Below are 15,718 nucleotides of genomic sequence, written 5' to 3'. Positions count from 1 at the left end.
TATCACTTTCTTCCATACCAAAGTGTGGCCACAGAATCTGGGTTGATTAGGGCAGTTAGCATCCTTCCTCTCACATCTAGTGACTGCAGAGCTGATGCAATGCTGAGACTCATCTGCTCCTCTTTTCACTGATACAACATATAAGGTAGATTATGATGGGCATAAAATATACTAAAATTCAAGGTCTGAAATGGGGAAATCAATGATAACAACAAGATAAGTAAGGAGTTTGTGTGTGTGTGCATGCGTTTGATAGAGTAATAGAAAACTAGGCAGATATTATGTTGAATTTTATTGTGATTCCATGTCTGTGTTCCTCTTTAAAAAAAAAAAAGACTGAAGAAATGTGGCATATATATCTTCATAGCTGCCTTCATCCTCCAGGCACAGGATGCAACCTGGATCCTCCAAACCTTTTAACAAATGTGTGATTCCCTGATGTATCTGAGAAAATGAGCCAAGGAGACCTGCAGGAAATGTTCAGTTGTTTCCTTCACTACAAATGTAACACTGGTTAATTAAATGTGGTTGACTGTAAGTGTTGTTGGTTAACCTTAAGATGGTTTTTTTTTGCTCCAAGAAGAAAGCTTGCCCCAATTGAGATGAGCCATAGCTAGACCTTGAGCTGCATTGCATGTCTTGTGCTTCAGAAGACAAAAATCAATATTAGTAAGCAATTCAGTTTGGTAGCACTTTTGAACTTGGTGGATGTCACAATGAATAGGAGCACCAGAGGCTGTTGTCCAGTGGCTCTGTTAACACTCTGTGGCCAGCAAAGCCATGTCCTTTGTGGAGAGGGGGCCATAGCTCAGTAGTAGAGCACATGCTTTGCATGCAAGAGGTCCCTGGTTCAATCCATGGCATCCTCTGTTAAAAGGAGCAGGTAGCATCTGATGGGAGACTCTTCCCTGCCTGAAGAGCGCCATAATTCAGGAGTAGACAATATTGGGCTAGATGGACCTTGGCATAAGGCTGATTCATATGCTCACACCCAACCCTCTTTTTCTGTTAAGGAATTCTGACACACAACCTCTTGGTGTAATTTGATATGAGGTGGTAATGAAAGTTAGTGTGGTGAAGAATTTTTTAGAGTCAGAAGCAAAACATACAAAAAGCCAGGACACAAAAAGACCAACCATGAGACTAGGTTGCTCCTCCAATCTCATGACTTCTTCATACAGAGAAAGACTGAAGCTAAAGTAAGCCCATGTAATGTTCAAAAATCAAAATTACCATCTGCAATGTCAATGCTTGGGCTGGTGGATGCTACTTCCCCAGTGGTGCTGTTGATAGCATCAGTTCTCTCTGAGACAGGATGTGCTCCCACTTGACACACTGAAGAGGTGTACAAACTTTGAAGGAGTTCAGAAGAGCCTGAAATGCTGTCACAGGTGTCAAATTCAGCTGGCAACCTGTCCAAGTCTTCTGGACCAGGATAAGCTGGAGGGTTCTGATCATCTGTTTGTGAAACATACCCCTGGCCTGCAGGGGACATACATGTAGGTGCCAAGCCATTCAAGCCACTGCTCACGGCTTCATCATAGGAAGGAAGCATGACAGGAACGCCATCCACCACCACAAAGTCAGGGTCACTGCTGCAACTCTCCTGGGCACCTCTACATGGAGACAGAATGGAGAGTATGGATGAGTAAATACCATCATCTGGCAACAGACTATAGTGGCTTTTAATCACCTGAAATAGAGCTAATGCATCATTAATATTTACTTCAGCAGGAGTCTGCTCAGACTGATAGTCGTGTGCAATTTATCACAGCTCTAACAAACCAAAGAACATTTTAGAGAAGGAAAGCAAGCAGCTGGGTAGTACAGATAAGAAACTCTTGCTCTGCACTCTGAACACCAACCTATGAAAATATTTTCAAATTGTGGGCACACAAATTAAGATGGGAAACCTCAGGGGAAGCAATGATGACACCACAGGTAATTTTCATTATTACCCAGGTATCTGTACTGCTTATTGCTGCCAGGTCACTCTGCCCTGAAGGCAAGAGGGGCACTTGCAGCTTAAGTTAGAAACGACAGCGAATGTGTGGTCACAGGAGAGAAAGAGTCTTGCATTCATTTATGGGTCTCAAAAACAGCCACATGAATCAATTACCAACGCCACCAGGGGAAGCAGCAGGATTGTGTGGGTTTTCAAGGGAAAACCTTTTTAAGGAAGAAAACTGTAAAACACGCACATTTTGATTAGATTAGATTAGAAGGATCTGAAGACTCAAGGCACAATCTAGCCAAAATTAAGATCTTTAAACTCATTGTTTACAACTGTAAAGTTAAGCACGTGCTATACTATGCAATCCTGTGGACCATTTTAACAATGGTCATCCCTTATGCCCCCCCCCAGCCTCCACAGTTGCTATTTTTAGCACAGCCTACTAACATCTTTCTAAACCCTAAAATTCCAAAAGTGCCCGAAGGTTCAACTATGGTTGCTGTTCATGGTAAATTATAGAACACAGAGGCATATGGTTGTGAAACAGGTTACATTTTTATTCAACAGCAGCAACAGAAAGACTTCTGAAAGAATAGTCTATTTATTTATTACTTAAATTTCTAGCCTGCCATCCCCACCAAGACCAGGCTCAGGGCAGGTAACAACATTAAAATCAACATATAATCATACATATACATATATCAATAAAACATTTAAATTAAAAACATACCACAATCCTCCACAACTATTAAAACCCTAGATGGTACTTCCTTTAATTCAGTACTCGCTGAGAACACAACAAGCAGGCAGGACCCCCTCTAGTTCATAAATGAACAAATAGTGAGATAGGTTGCCAACTTTCTGTTCCAGCAGGGTCTCTGTATCCGTGAAAGTTGCATGACAGACAGAATAGCAGTGGAGTGTTCCTATCACAACTCACACCAGGCATTTTTTTCATCTTATAAAAATGTCAAGCATGCTTCAAGGGCACACGCACCTTGTTAGAATGGAGAGTTGGCAAAGCAACAAAGGAATGTACACTGATCCCTGCTGGTGCATGTTTACATTAGTTCTACATTATTCAGTGGGTTTACTTCTATGTAAATGTGCATAACATTACAGCCCTGGGTGTATTTCACTAGTATTTGAAGTGGTTGATGTGCACTGCCAAGTGTTCATCTTCACAGAATTTGTGTGTTCCCATTGTCTTTATTGAGTTTACCTACATGGGGGTTTCAAGGGCCACAACCTCCCCCTCCCCAATACACAGTTATAACATACTGTTGTGGGGAGAGGAGGAGACCTGAGAGACACCTGTAGAAGTCAGGAGGCACGAGATCTCCCTCCCTCGCCAGTGTGGGGTGCTTTGTTCTAGCATCCCAGGAGGAACAGTGGTACCTGCCAGATGTTGCTGCCTGCTTTGATAAGATGGAGTATCTGAGAGGATTCTGTTAGCAATATACTCTAACAATAATTATCAGCCTTAAAAGGTAAAGGACCCCTGTGCAAGCACCGGTTCATTCCTGACCCATGGGGTGACATCACATCCCAATTTTTACTAGGCAGACTTTGTTTACAGGGTGGTTTGCCAATGCCTTCCCCAGTCATCTTCCCTTTGCCCCCAGCAAGCTGGGTACTCATTTTACAGACCTTGGAAGGATGGAAGGCTGAGTCAACCTTGAGCCGGCTACCTGAAACCAACTTCCGTTGGGATCGAACTCAGGTCGTGAGCAGAGTTTGGAGTGCAGTAATGTAGCTTACCACTATGCGCCACAGGGCTCCTTAACTATCAGCCTTAGCTGTTTGTTTAGTGCTCTCTTTTGGTTCAAAGTTCCCTCCCCCTTAAGCATTTAAAGTGTTCATAGCATGATTCCAGAGAGATGTAGCCCCATGCCATGTGCCCAGTTATCTAAGTTATGGGCATCTTGGCAGGAATTTATATCCAGTTGTTGGTGTGCTATGATTGGGATCATATGTTCTGCTGGAGCTAGGTAAATGTATGAAGAGAGGAGAGGGGGGAGCAGTCATTTTTGTCTCTCCAGTGACTTCAGTGGAAGTGTAGTAACTTACCTTTAATAGCACATTTCCTGGGACACAGACATACTGATTTTCAATTTGTTGTTATTGACAGAATAGAGGTGCATCAGTAGCACCAAGAGGGGGAGGCATTATGACAATATATTACTGCACAAAGAAGAAGAATGGATTTTCAGACTGTAAAATGTTATTAGCTATTTTTATTATTCAATCTGCAAGAGCTAGTCAAGATTGGACTTCTGAGATAAGAAACCTTATGAAGTCAGAATCTGAGGTTTGTGTGGGGTAAAAAATCCCACTTTTTCTGTTTAAATGAAGAATAGGCTTATTTTTTATTGATACCCCATTTTTCTCCCTGAAGCATTTTTCTGACCCAAAGCAACTTATCACATTACGAAGTAGGCTATGCTGAGAGACTATGATGGGAGCCATGGTCACAAGGTGAGCTTCCATGGCAGAGCAGTTTAATCAGTAGCCAAGCAGGTCCACTTTCTCTGATTAAAAATGTCTTTTGGGGGAATTATATCTGGGCAATTGTATTTGGCATCTTGATCATGGTATTAATTTGTGCTATTAAATATACAATGCTTTAACTGGTTGGAACTCTTATGACAATTCCATCGTCACCAATCTATTGATTACAGAAGATGTTAGAAGAGGTTCTGTACAGAAATGTGAAGATTACTGGAGGCCATTAATATTTGTATAATGACTGTATACAATTTTGTTTTTCTAACTGACACTTCTTGGTAATTACTAACACTCGTTGGCAGATTATATAGGTTATTCTCATCTAAATGAGTGGGGGTTTCCCCCCCAGGATTCATTTATCACTCGATTGAGTGTTTATTATTATGGACAATGTATCCACAACTTTGGTCCTGTGTATTTAAAAAAAACCTTCAAGAGTTGTATATAAAAAGGAAGTTATACATATTTTAGTCTAAGTGTATTAGTTGCAGTAGTGCAATTTAAGCAATTGTTGTCCCCTAGACCTAAATTATAGCATTGTAAATGCAGAGTGTCATGACTTCAAGTTCTTACACCGTAACAATCCTACAACTCCCTAATTCCTCCTTTGGCAGGCATAACCTTGAGGATAGGATTGTGTCATAAATCGGTCGGCTGTTGAAATCAACAGGACTTTAAAAGGTTTAATTTAAACTGGGTACATATATATGTATCCTATGGGTACATATAGAATACAAATTTAGATTCCTATGAATTTAACTGTCATCCCCTTCTTCAGGGAGCCCTGGAAACTAGTTGGTGATGGTGCTAAGAATTCTTTTTTTTTTTTTTTACAGATCCTGAGGCCTTCTTCACAGAACTAGAGAGTAGTGGATGTGCTCCAAGTATGTAAATGAGGGCACCTTATAACAGACATTTTCTAACTGGGGCATATAATTTCTCGCTTTATTAATGCACACAAGCCATTCCATTGGTATGGTTAGTGGATACACACACAAACTACCTTTTAAAAAGAGACCATTGGTACTTAGGAAAAAGGCCTACCTATAAGGGATATCATTTTAAACCATCTTGACACAGATACCTTCTCCTAATAGTCATGGTGTTACATTTTCTCAATTTAATCCTCCTTCCTCAGTTTTCTCATACATAAACACACCAGTATTTAGGATACTCAGCATCTTCCTGCTTAAAAAAAAAGTCTGAAATATATAACTACATGTAAAAATGGCTTAAATTGGACTGTCCTTTGGGTGATTGATGTTTGGTCTGGAGCATTCTGGTAATAACTAACAGAGCACAAGAGGAATATTGGTGGTGTCATGGATCAGCCTACTGACACCTCAGACAAGGAGGCGGTGGAAGTGGTGTTAGCAGGTTGACCCATAAGGTTGCCAACCTTCAGGCGGTGGCTGGAGATCTCCTGGGATTACAACTGATCTCTAGGCAATAGATTACAACTGATCACCTGGAGAAAATGGCCACTTTGGAAGGTGAACTTTATGGCATTATACCCCATTGAAGTTCCTCCTCTCCTCAAACCCCGCCCTCCTCAGGCTCCATCCCCAAAATCTCCAGGTATTTCCCAACCCGGAGCTGGCAACCCTACTGATCCACGATACGTAGCAATAAATGACACACGCTTCTATGTTGTCAAAACATTTTCCTCTGTTATTTAGACAGGTTATGAAGTTGGCCACTGAACTACAAACGGGGAGAAAAATGGATTGCAACTGAAAATTGATACTTCGTGTCAAATCCCCCCCATTCCCTTCGTAATGTGTGTTACAATTTATACCGTGGTTGATTTTTCCCCCCACTCTGAGGTTTCTGGCCCCACATGATTGGCTGCTGCCTCTAGGGAAAACACTCAACACATTGACCCTGGAATATAAGGTATTCTATATTCTGCCAAAGGAGAGGGAGCATAATCTCCTCCAATCACAAGTCAAGTTTCCAAGATCCTACTGCACTATTTGAAAACTCCAGAAAGAAAAAGCAGTACTAACCTTGCAAGGAAGTGTGCTTTAAACTTGGTCTGGAACATTCTGGCAAGAATAACTAACAGAAGCACCAGAAGAACACTGGTAGCAGTAAATGCCACAATCTTCCATGTTGTCAGGAGAGTTTCTTGTGTATTTGGCCAGGTTTGCTCTGTGGAACAAAAGGACAATGAAAAACAGCCACATTTAATATATAGTTATATGTTTCATATTTATAATCAATAACCACAAAAACAGTTAGCTTAGATAACAAGGTTATGATTCTTATATTTTGTCAGGCCCAGGCCCAGTTGTTCTACATTATCTCAATTGTTTACATGCATAAATATGATGAACTTGGCTATCACTTTATATGTTATCGGTTTTCAAGACTATGTGCAAAAATCTCTTGCATTAAAACAAGCACACAAGCAAAGACAAAATACAGTCTAACATTTGATAAGGTATTGTACAAATTCCAGACAAATATTCAAAAAGAGATATAGGACTATAGTGTCATATTTGGCTTAAATGTTTAACTTTCATATCAGCCTTGGATACCGGGGTTTTTGGGTTTTTTACCTGTTTTGACACAGTATACTTGATATGAAGGAAACCATTCTCCATACTGGCAGGTGATATATTTGTAATCATTGGTGAGAGTATAGCCAGGATCACAATAGAACTCAACCACAGTTCCATGGTTGTAACGCTCACAAGGCCGCGGATGGCATATATAATCTCCATGAGTCACCATAGGAGGTAGTGGACAAACTTAAGACAATAAAAATAAGAGAAGTGAGTTAGATACAATAATTGTAGCTATTTCTATGCCCATTTGCTCAGTCAGGAAGCTACCAAGATGGCCTCTTCCAACAACATTACGAGATATAAATGGAAAGCGACATTGTATATAGCACCACCTCATCCCAATACAGAAACACATGACTAAGTTAAGAACCGATATACCATCAAACAATGGCCTGTTACTCCTGTACAAGGGCAATCGTTACTATTAAGATTATCTTTTACTGCTGTTTTATTATTTATTAACTTATATTATTCTGCCTTGAAGACTGTTTCTGCTGTTTTACTATTAAGGATATTTTTACTGAAATGTTACTATTTTAACATTATTATGATCTGTTCATGTTAATTAACCACCTTGGGAGTCAACTGGCCTGAGAGCATGGCACATAAACATTTTTATACTGAAGTAAGGTAATTAAACTAGCATAACACAAAACAGACCATCATTGTACACCAGAAAAACTGTTGCAATGTGATTCGTCAAGGTTCATTTCTAATAAATGAAAACAAAAAAGACTATGGCAATGGCTATTTCTGCTATGTCTTTTATGTTTTGCAATAGGAACATTATGTATGCATAAAAAATTCAGCCTTGATTTCTTAAACATACATACATCCAAGCAACAGAATATAGACAAAGCCTCCATCTAAAATTCCATTGGTTTCCTAATGATTTACTGAAACAAAACAGTTCCCCAGTAAATATTTCTGTACTTACTGGAATTTGCTATAAACTATTATTCTGATGAACAATATCTAATACTAATGGATGGAGGCCTTTGTGAAGCCTTGTAAGGAAAGAAAATCCAGAATTACAATGGTAATTCCTAACAGTACTACCACCAGCACCATTAAACCTCTCTTTATTAAACGGGACAGCACAAGGGCCAAGCCATCAAGACATGAGACGGGAGGTCAGTGAACCAGATATCCTGACTTAAAACCCCCCCCAAAACTAACACAGGTACAGGATTGTAGAGGCTTTTGAAGCTAATTATTAATTGGTGGCAGGGCACACCCTCGCCATATTAATATTGGTTTCACAGACCTCTGATTCTGCCATATTAAAATATTGGCTCACAATAAATTCTAGGTCTAAGAAATACTCCTGGTCAAAAGTACAGTGCAAAGTTCACTAGCTGCCTAATGATCTCCTTACCTCATCAACCTTAAAGGGATTAACTTTAATCCACTCATCCTCTGGAATGTGCATTGTCTTGACCTCATTAATCATTGATCTTGGTATGCCTTGTTTTAGTTCCATTGTAATCACTAACTGACCTTTTGGCTATCCATTGTAATATTCCCTAATAAAAACCTTGGATGCTCAGAGAGAGAGAGCATTCTCCAAGGAGAAAAGATACAGAATTGTCTGTCTTTCCTTCACAGGATGTTGTAAATTTTATTGGAATGGTGGAGTTTCTCCCCCCAATCCAAATCCTTACTCTTGAGTCTACAATCAGCATTTTTGCCTGTGGACAAAAAACAGGCACAGACATGTCAACAGACATTTTTCCCTGTGAGGTTAATAGTAAGTTTAGGGGGTCAAATTCAGATCACGGTAAAGTGTTGTGGACGCTAATCCCAGTATTTGGAAAATTCAGAGCACTACAAAATGAAATTTGGATATAATGATCTATACAACCTAGGTGGAGAAGACAGAATCTCATAGTATGGACTGGGAAGCAGTCTCTTCCACTGGTCAGGGTACATAGAGCTCTCAGAGCACATCAGAGAATTAGTGAGTCTTTTTCCTTTCCACCCAGAGTATGCTTACAGTTTTTCAGAGCTTACAACTAGCTGGAAGGTACAGCAGGTGCTGGTCTGGTCGGTGCCTAGATGGAAGATCTTCTGGTAACCTCTTTACATATGCTGCCCTGAGACCCATTATTTTTACCAGTTCTTTAGTTATCCTGACCTTCATTTACTTCACTGGACAAAAACTACCAAACATACAATCCAAGCTATTTTTTTCATGTCTCTATGAATAACATCACTCCAACCATATGATACACATTAGACTGTTAATATGTGTACTTTCTTCAAAGTACTACTTTTAAAAGCTTTTTAGCGCAGGAGAATCTGCACACCCAGGAAGAAAGTGTAGATGCTAGGCATCTGTATCGTTTCTTTACACATTAAGCTTCTTTCTACTGAGTCAAACCAAGGTCAGTTTTACGAACTGATACGGCATTCCAGGATTGTAGATAGAAGCATTTCATTTCATATGCTACCTGATCCCTTTTTGTTAAATATAGATGCCAGAGATTGAACCTGGGCCCATTGGCAGGCAAAGCAGATGCTCTACCATTGAGCTATGGCCCCTCTCCCAATGATAAAATACCTGTGCGATAACTGCATGATAACTGTTTATAAAATGTCTCACTTTCCCGCCTGTCAATTGACACTCAAAGAAATGTGCAATTAAAAAGGTTGTACGTATGGCAAGAAGACTATCAACAACAGGATTTGGAATATCTGCTGAGTGAACAGTTTTTTCATAAGAACATTATGATATGTGCCCACCAGATCACTCAGTTTTAATAAAGGCTCTTAACTATGAGTTAAAATGGCAGCTTCTGTAATTTAGTCTGATCTTATGCATGAATTCTGTTAGGTCTAACAAAATTCTGAGAATCACTGGGACATATTTTGCTTTACCACAACACAGCTGTGTGTGTGTGTGTGGGGGGGGAGAACAGATCTAGAATATCAGCAGATGCCACTCCATAACTAAGCAATCACAGCCAAAACTCTTGGTTTAGAGAGAAAGGCCTCTAGACAAGGTGAAAAATTAGTCCTGACACCCTCTGCTAGAAATTAAATACTGGTATTACACTTTAGATCAATTATAACTACAGATTCAAAGTTAAAAGCAAAGTACTAAGAGACGAAAAGATGGTATGGAGCATCTCTTGTTCAAGTGGCTGAAGGAAGTTGAAGAGTTTGCTGCACCAAGCCAAAGTAATTCCATTTAACTAGGCTTCAGTGCTGATTTTCTATTACTAGCGGTTTAATTTTAATAGATGCATCTGTAAAAAAAAAGTACATGTTTTATTTAACAGCTTGAGATGTCTGAGTACAGTGGAGGTATAAAGATCTGGGTTAGCTAAAAGGGTCAGTCTCTTTCCCTCCTGAGAAAGGAGCAAAGCAAGTTCACTGCTCCCCTCTATAGGATGCAGTGTTTATTTCATGCCTCTATTATGCAGTGAAGACCTATCACCCAGATATAAATAATGCACGCACCAATGCACAACAGCAGATTTGCCACAGAAATCACAATTCGGTAACTTCTCCCCATGCATCTAGTAACATGAATAATGTATTTCAAAAGTAATTTTTGGGGGACTGGAAAAAACCACAAGGCTTTAAATGAAGCTTCAAGAGATGCTGATTATAATGTGCAGCTCTGTCTATTCCTCATGCCCTAGAGACATTGGCTTTGTTTGCATTTTCACTAGGCAAGGCTTTATAAATTATAATAATTTGAAACTAGAGCACGTAATTCACACAGAAAGCAATATTCTGCATCTTTTCCAAGCTGGGCTAGACTCAGGGGAAAGCCAAATGATTCATTAGGAAGTCAACAAAAGGTCTGAAATGCTTGCTTTGTTTGGCTTAAAAAAAAAAACTCGTCTAAATGGGATGGAATCAAGGGAAGGAAATGGCCTGCAAGCACTAAAGTAGTCTCTCTTAACAAGCAAATCTCTGACAAGAATAATCTAAACAGATTAGAGGGCAGTATTACTTGTTGTCCCCAGCCACTCTTCTACTTTTCTATCTAAACATCTTTGTACTTCTCGATTCAGAGCAGCAAGTCAGGTAATGGACTGTCAGAAATGAGTCAATACAGAACACTGATCTAACAGCAAGAAACATGAAAAGATTTCCACCAGAGAGAGAACGACTGCTTTGAGAAGCAAAACTTCAAGTCTACTGTAAATGCCACCTACTACTTTCCCTATTATTCAGAAACTTCAATGCATTCATAATATTGGGGATCAAAACCAGTAATTTGGAACTAAGAGACACCACAACTCAGGCATCTAGACAACGGCTTTGTAGCAATTAAAAACAACATGCAAAAGAAGAAGTTTGGATCCACTGTATTTTGTGGCCAGAACCATTTCTGCCTGTGTAAAGCATGCTTTCGTATGCCCCTTCTCATTGCCGCACAAAATACCTGCTAAAATGCTAAAATCGTCTGCATGGCTATTGTGGACTACATGCGGATTAGCTTTGGATTCCACATGTTAACAGATCACTTCAGGATACAATGGTTCCACATTAACATACCACACCCTCATTAGCACATTATCTTGATACTTACAGGACAATGAGTAGCACATTACCTTTAATACTTTGCAGGACAATGTCTCAGCTCAAACCCAACCCCCTTCTGACTATATATTACTCTTCCTACACACTTGACACTGAGAGACACTGTCTTTCAGTGTTACTCCTCTGAAGATGCCTGCCATAGCTGTGGGCGAAACGTCAAGAAAGAGAATACCAAGACCACAATCACACAGCCCGGTTAGTTATAAGTTATTTTGTTATTGTTCTAGTACTGAATTGGAAGAGGCCCTTATCAGCGGGTCAGTCTATAGGTTCTCAAGAGGTCCTGAGTTGGGGTGGCAAGGGTACAAGGGTACTTTCCAGGGAACCCTTTGTCTAAGGGAGCTTCCCAGAAAGGAAAGGCACAATTTCCCCCTTCCTAAGGCTAGGGTTGCCAGATCCCGCCTCGCCACCAGAGGGAGCTTCTTGGAGGAAGGGCTGAGGGTGGTGATCTGAATGTGGGATGAATCCCCAATGTATTCTTTTTAGGTTTCAGATTTTTCTGCAAACAGATGTTTTTCCAGTTTGTAGAAAGATCTGTCTTGCCTGTTCACAGCTCCAGCTGCCGGATTTAAATATCCTCAGATTTGGGCAACTTTGCTATTGGAATATAGATTTAACAAAAGGACAGTAAATATTAGAAAGATTTTAAATACAGTAGAAAGTGGATAAATATGTACTACAAAATTTATATTTGCCCTGCATATTATTTTAAATCTCACCAATTAGTGCAATCCTGGAACTTAACCATAATATTTCATATACCAGAATGATTAACACATTAGATAAATATATTGTGAAGGCAAGACACTCTGGTAGCATTTAAATTTAAAGTGGTATTCAACACCATCATTAGCTAGTACCTTGCCTCTTGAGTACAGAAACTTGGCTTTTTGATATGCTGAGGCTGTGCTGATGTATTTTGCAGAACTGGTAAACAAAACACTCAGCAACTACTACCCTGAAATCCCAAACAATTTCTTGTTATTTCTTTTACTGTTATAGAATGTCAGAGTGTAGAGAAATATTGATTCTGTTACAGTTTTAGGGAGTATGTGGCTCAGTGGTAGAGCATCTGCTTGGCATGCAGAAGGTCCCAGGTTCAATCCCCAGCATCTCCAGTTAAAGGGACTAGGCAAGTAGGTGATGTGAAAGACCTCAGCCTGAGACCCTGGAGAGCTGCTGGTGGTCTGGGAGGGGAGGGGGAAGGCGGAGAAAGGCTTTCCATTAGATGTTGCCAAAAGAGGGGCAGGGAAATTAATAGCATCTGCAACTGATTGCACCCTTCGGATTTCTGTCATTGAAACGGGGTTAGGAAATACATCGTCATATAGACGTTTTGGGAAAATACACAGATTTGATGCTTCAAAATCATTTTCAAGCCAACACAGGAGGATTGGGGTGCAGCCAAACAAAGAAAAAACATTTCTAATAACGTTGTTTATTGTTGGTGCATTAACCACCCAAAATAAAAGTAATTTATACCATTCTCCATTACTTTGTATGGGTGTGAAAGCTGGACAATGAAGAAAGGTGACAAGAAGAAAGCTGATTTATTTGAAATGTGGTGTTGGAGGAAAGTTTTACCGTAGACCATCAAAAATACAAAGAAGTGGTTCTAGATCAAATCAAGCCTGAACTCTCTCTAGAAACTAAAATGACTTTGGTCACATTATGAGAAGACAAGAGTAACTGGAAAGGACAATAACGTTAGGAAAAGTTGAAGGCAGAAGGAAAAGAGGAAGACCCAACATGAGATAGATATTCAATAAAAGAAGCCACAGCCTTCAGTTTGCAAGACCTAAGCAAGACTGTTAATGATAGGATGTTTTGGAGGACATTAATTCATTGGGTCACCGTAAGTCAGAAGCAACTTGCTGGCATTTAACACACACAAATAGAGTACTGCTTAGTACAGCCCTTGCATAATCTATCACCCTGAATAAAAAGTCTGTTGCCTTCTTGAGACAAGTATCCAGGAAACAATGGAACACATTTATTCATTTAGAACACTTATTTACCACCTTTTGACCATCAAAATATGCCCCGAAGTGGTTTACAATATAAAATTAAAGTAGTTCTAAAATATCCAGATATGCCACCATAAAATATAAATATCCATTTAAAAAACTTAGTTTAAATCAAAGGCTAAGCCTTTAACCCCATCCAAAATACCCTTAGGGATGTAGCTACTCTTGCTTCTGGGGAAGGATATTCCACAGACTGCAGGGCGGGGGCGGGGGAAGTAGCAGAAAAGGCCCTTTCCTCAGGTCCCAGTCAGCTGAAACTCAGGGGGTTATGTATTCCCAGCGATGTATTAAGAGTTTGAAAACATTATAAAAAATACTGTTCGCACTTTGTTTGGCCCCTTTAGTTGTGAAGACATCTTCCAACCATTTTTTAGCCGTGGTATCCAAAAACCCTTTTAAAGCGATGTTTTTTATAACATTTTCAAACTCTTAATACATCGCTGGGAATACATAATGTGGTAACCCCCTCAGACAAGTCTGCTTCCCTAAGGAAGGCTCCCTGTGTAGTCAAGTTCCACATCAGACAACATGAGCGGAGATGGTCCTTGAGATATGCAGAGGCCAAGCCATTTAAGGCTTAAATGCATTGGGCCAGAAAGCAAATTAGAAGCTAAAAGCCCTCTCTGTCTGCAAGGCAAGGGAAGCAGAATGCAATGGGGAAAGTAATGCAAGTTCAGAATAGATGAGTTTACATTGGTTTGGAAGAACCAGATAATCTCTTCATTTTATCAAGGGTGGAAATGTACAAGAGCCCTTGGCCGGTTGGCCCTTAAAGCATATGTCCCTTTTCCTTTCTCAAGGTTTATCATCCAGCAGAAAAGTTTAGAGGCTTTGAATAAAAACACATTACATTTCTCTCAAATAGAAATTAGTTGCTGTATTACAATACCCTGAAAAAACTACACTTCAAAATACTCTGGAAACTATAGAGAGTTATTCAGTTCAGACCCTGCCTAATCTATCAAAGGGAATCCTCCCTTTCAGAAAGAAGCAACCAGGAGATAATGGGCCATTTATATTCCTCATTCTGGCTTTTAAAGTTTAGCCTACTGATCTATTCCAGCCTTCCTCTCTCCAAGATTACATGGCAAGTATCTTATATATATATTGCTAACAACTGGCTGCTGCCTGTTTCCACAGTTATATTCTGTGTTACTATAGTGTCACAAATGCTCTCCAATACATTTTAAGAGGTCAGGAGAAAGCAGTCAGCAATAGAATACTGACAAACAGTACATTTAAATTCCCCTCCCCAATGTTTTCAATTATGAAATACACATGCAAAAAAACCAAAGCAAAAAGTAAGCAACAGAGATTTTGTTTTAAAAAATCAGTACACAACACATAGCAGAATTACAGGGAGACAGTTCTAGAGCTGCCTTGGTAGCCTGATTGGGCAGAAAGGTGAGATATAAATACTGTAAATAAATAAAATGAATTAGAGGTCTCATGATGTAAGACTATTTGAAAAACAAGGTCAAGAAAAGTGGTAGTAAGATCTTTTTAAGATATACCAGATTTCACCACCATCAATAAAAAGAATGTCTGAATAATGCATGATCTGTGAGGGAAGTGATACCCCTCAACACAAGGTTTAATATCTGGGAAAATAGGAGAGCTGTATGCAGACTGGGCACAAAGCAAGAAAAAAACACGATGTCTTGAAGTGAGAAGAGGCTAGAGGATCAGAAGCTAAGTTATGAAGGTTTATCACATTGTTATCCTGCCTTTCCTCTAAAGGTAAGGTAGTTTCCCTTATCCTCACATTAACCTTGCTAGACAGGTTAGATTGACAGTTTGACCAATAGTGAGCTTTATGACTAAGTGGGATTTGAATCAAAGTCTCCACGGTCCTAGTCCAAACATTTAACCACTATACCACTTTGCCCCTTAAGGTTAGAGCTGGGATAAATGAACAGAGGCAAAAGAAGGTAGGGACACAAGAAAGCATATGTGATAGGTGCAAGAATGAAAAAAGTTTAGGAAAGGCAAGGCCAAGGGAACGGGGCAAGTGCTGGAATATCTCACTCAAGATCTAGGAAAAATGGTTTGTGAGCAGGAGGGAACAGGAAAGGATGTGCTAGAGGTTAAAGTAT

At 39.7% G+C, this 15,718-nt stretch overlaps 1 protein-coding gene across 3 annotated transcripts in view; it reads right to left on the bottom strand.

The window, feature by feature from the left end:
• SUSD4 (sushi domain containing 4) overlaps positions 1-15,718 on the bottom strand; it is a 102,042-nt gene that overhangs the window by 1,173 nt on the left and 85,151 nt on the right. For all 3 annotated transcript variants that reach the window (XM_056853575.1, XM_056853576.1, XM_056853578.1), the window contains 3 exons: positions 7,027-7,218; positions 6,472-6,616; positions 1,234-1,616 (listed from right to left, as the gene is read on the bottom strand). In XM_056853575.1, the coding sequence (XP_056709553.1) occupies positions 1,234-1,616; positions 6,472-6,616; positions 7,027-7,218 (720 nt within the window). The remainder of the gene's footprint in view (positions 1-1,233; positions 1,617-6,471; positions 6,617-7,026; positions 7,219-15,718) is intronic.

The sequence above is a fragment of the Euleptes europaea genome, chromosome 7 (genome assembly GCF_029931775.1).
Source record: "Euleptes europaea isolate rEulEur1 chromosome 7, rEulEur1.hap1, whole genome shotgun sequence".
NCBI classification, from domain to species: domain Eukaryota; kingdom Metazoa; phylum Chordata; class Lepidosauria; order Squamata; family Sphaerodactylidae; genus Euleptes; species Euleptes europaea.
Note: the sequence above shows the minus strand (reverse complement) of the source record. Positions and strands in the feature narration are given on the sequence as shown.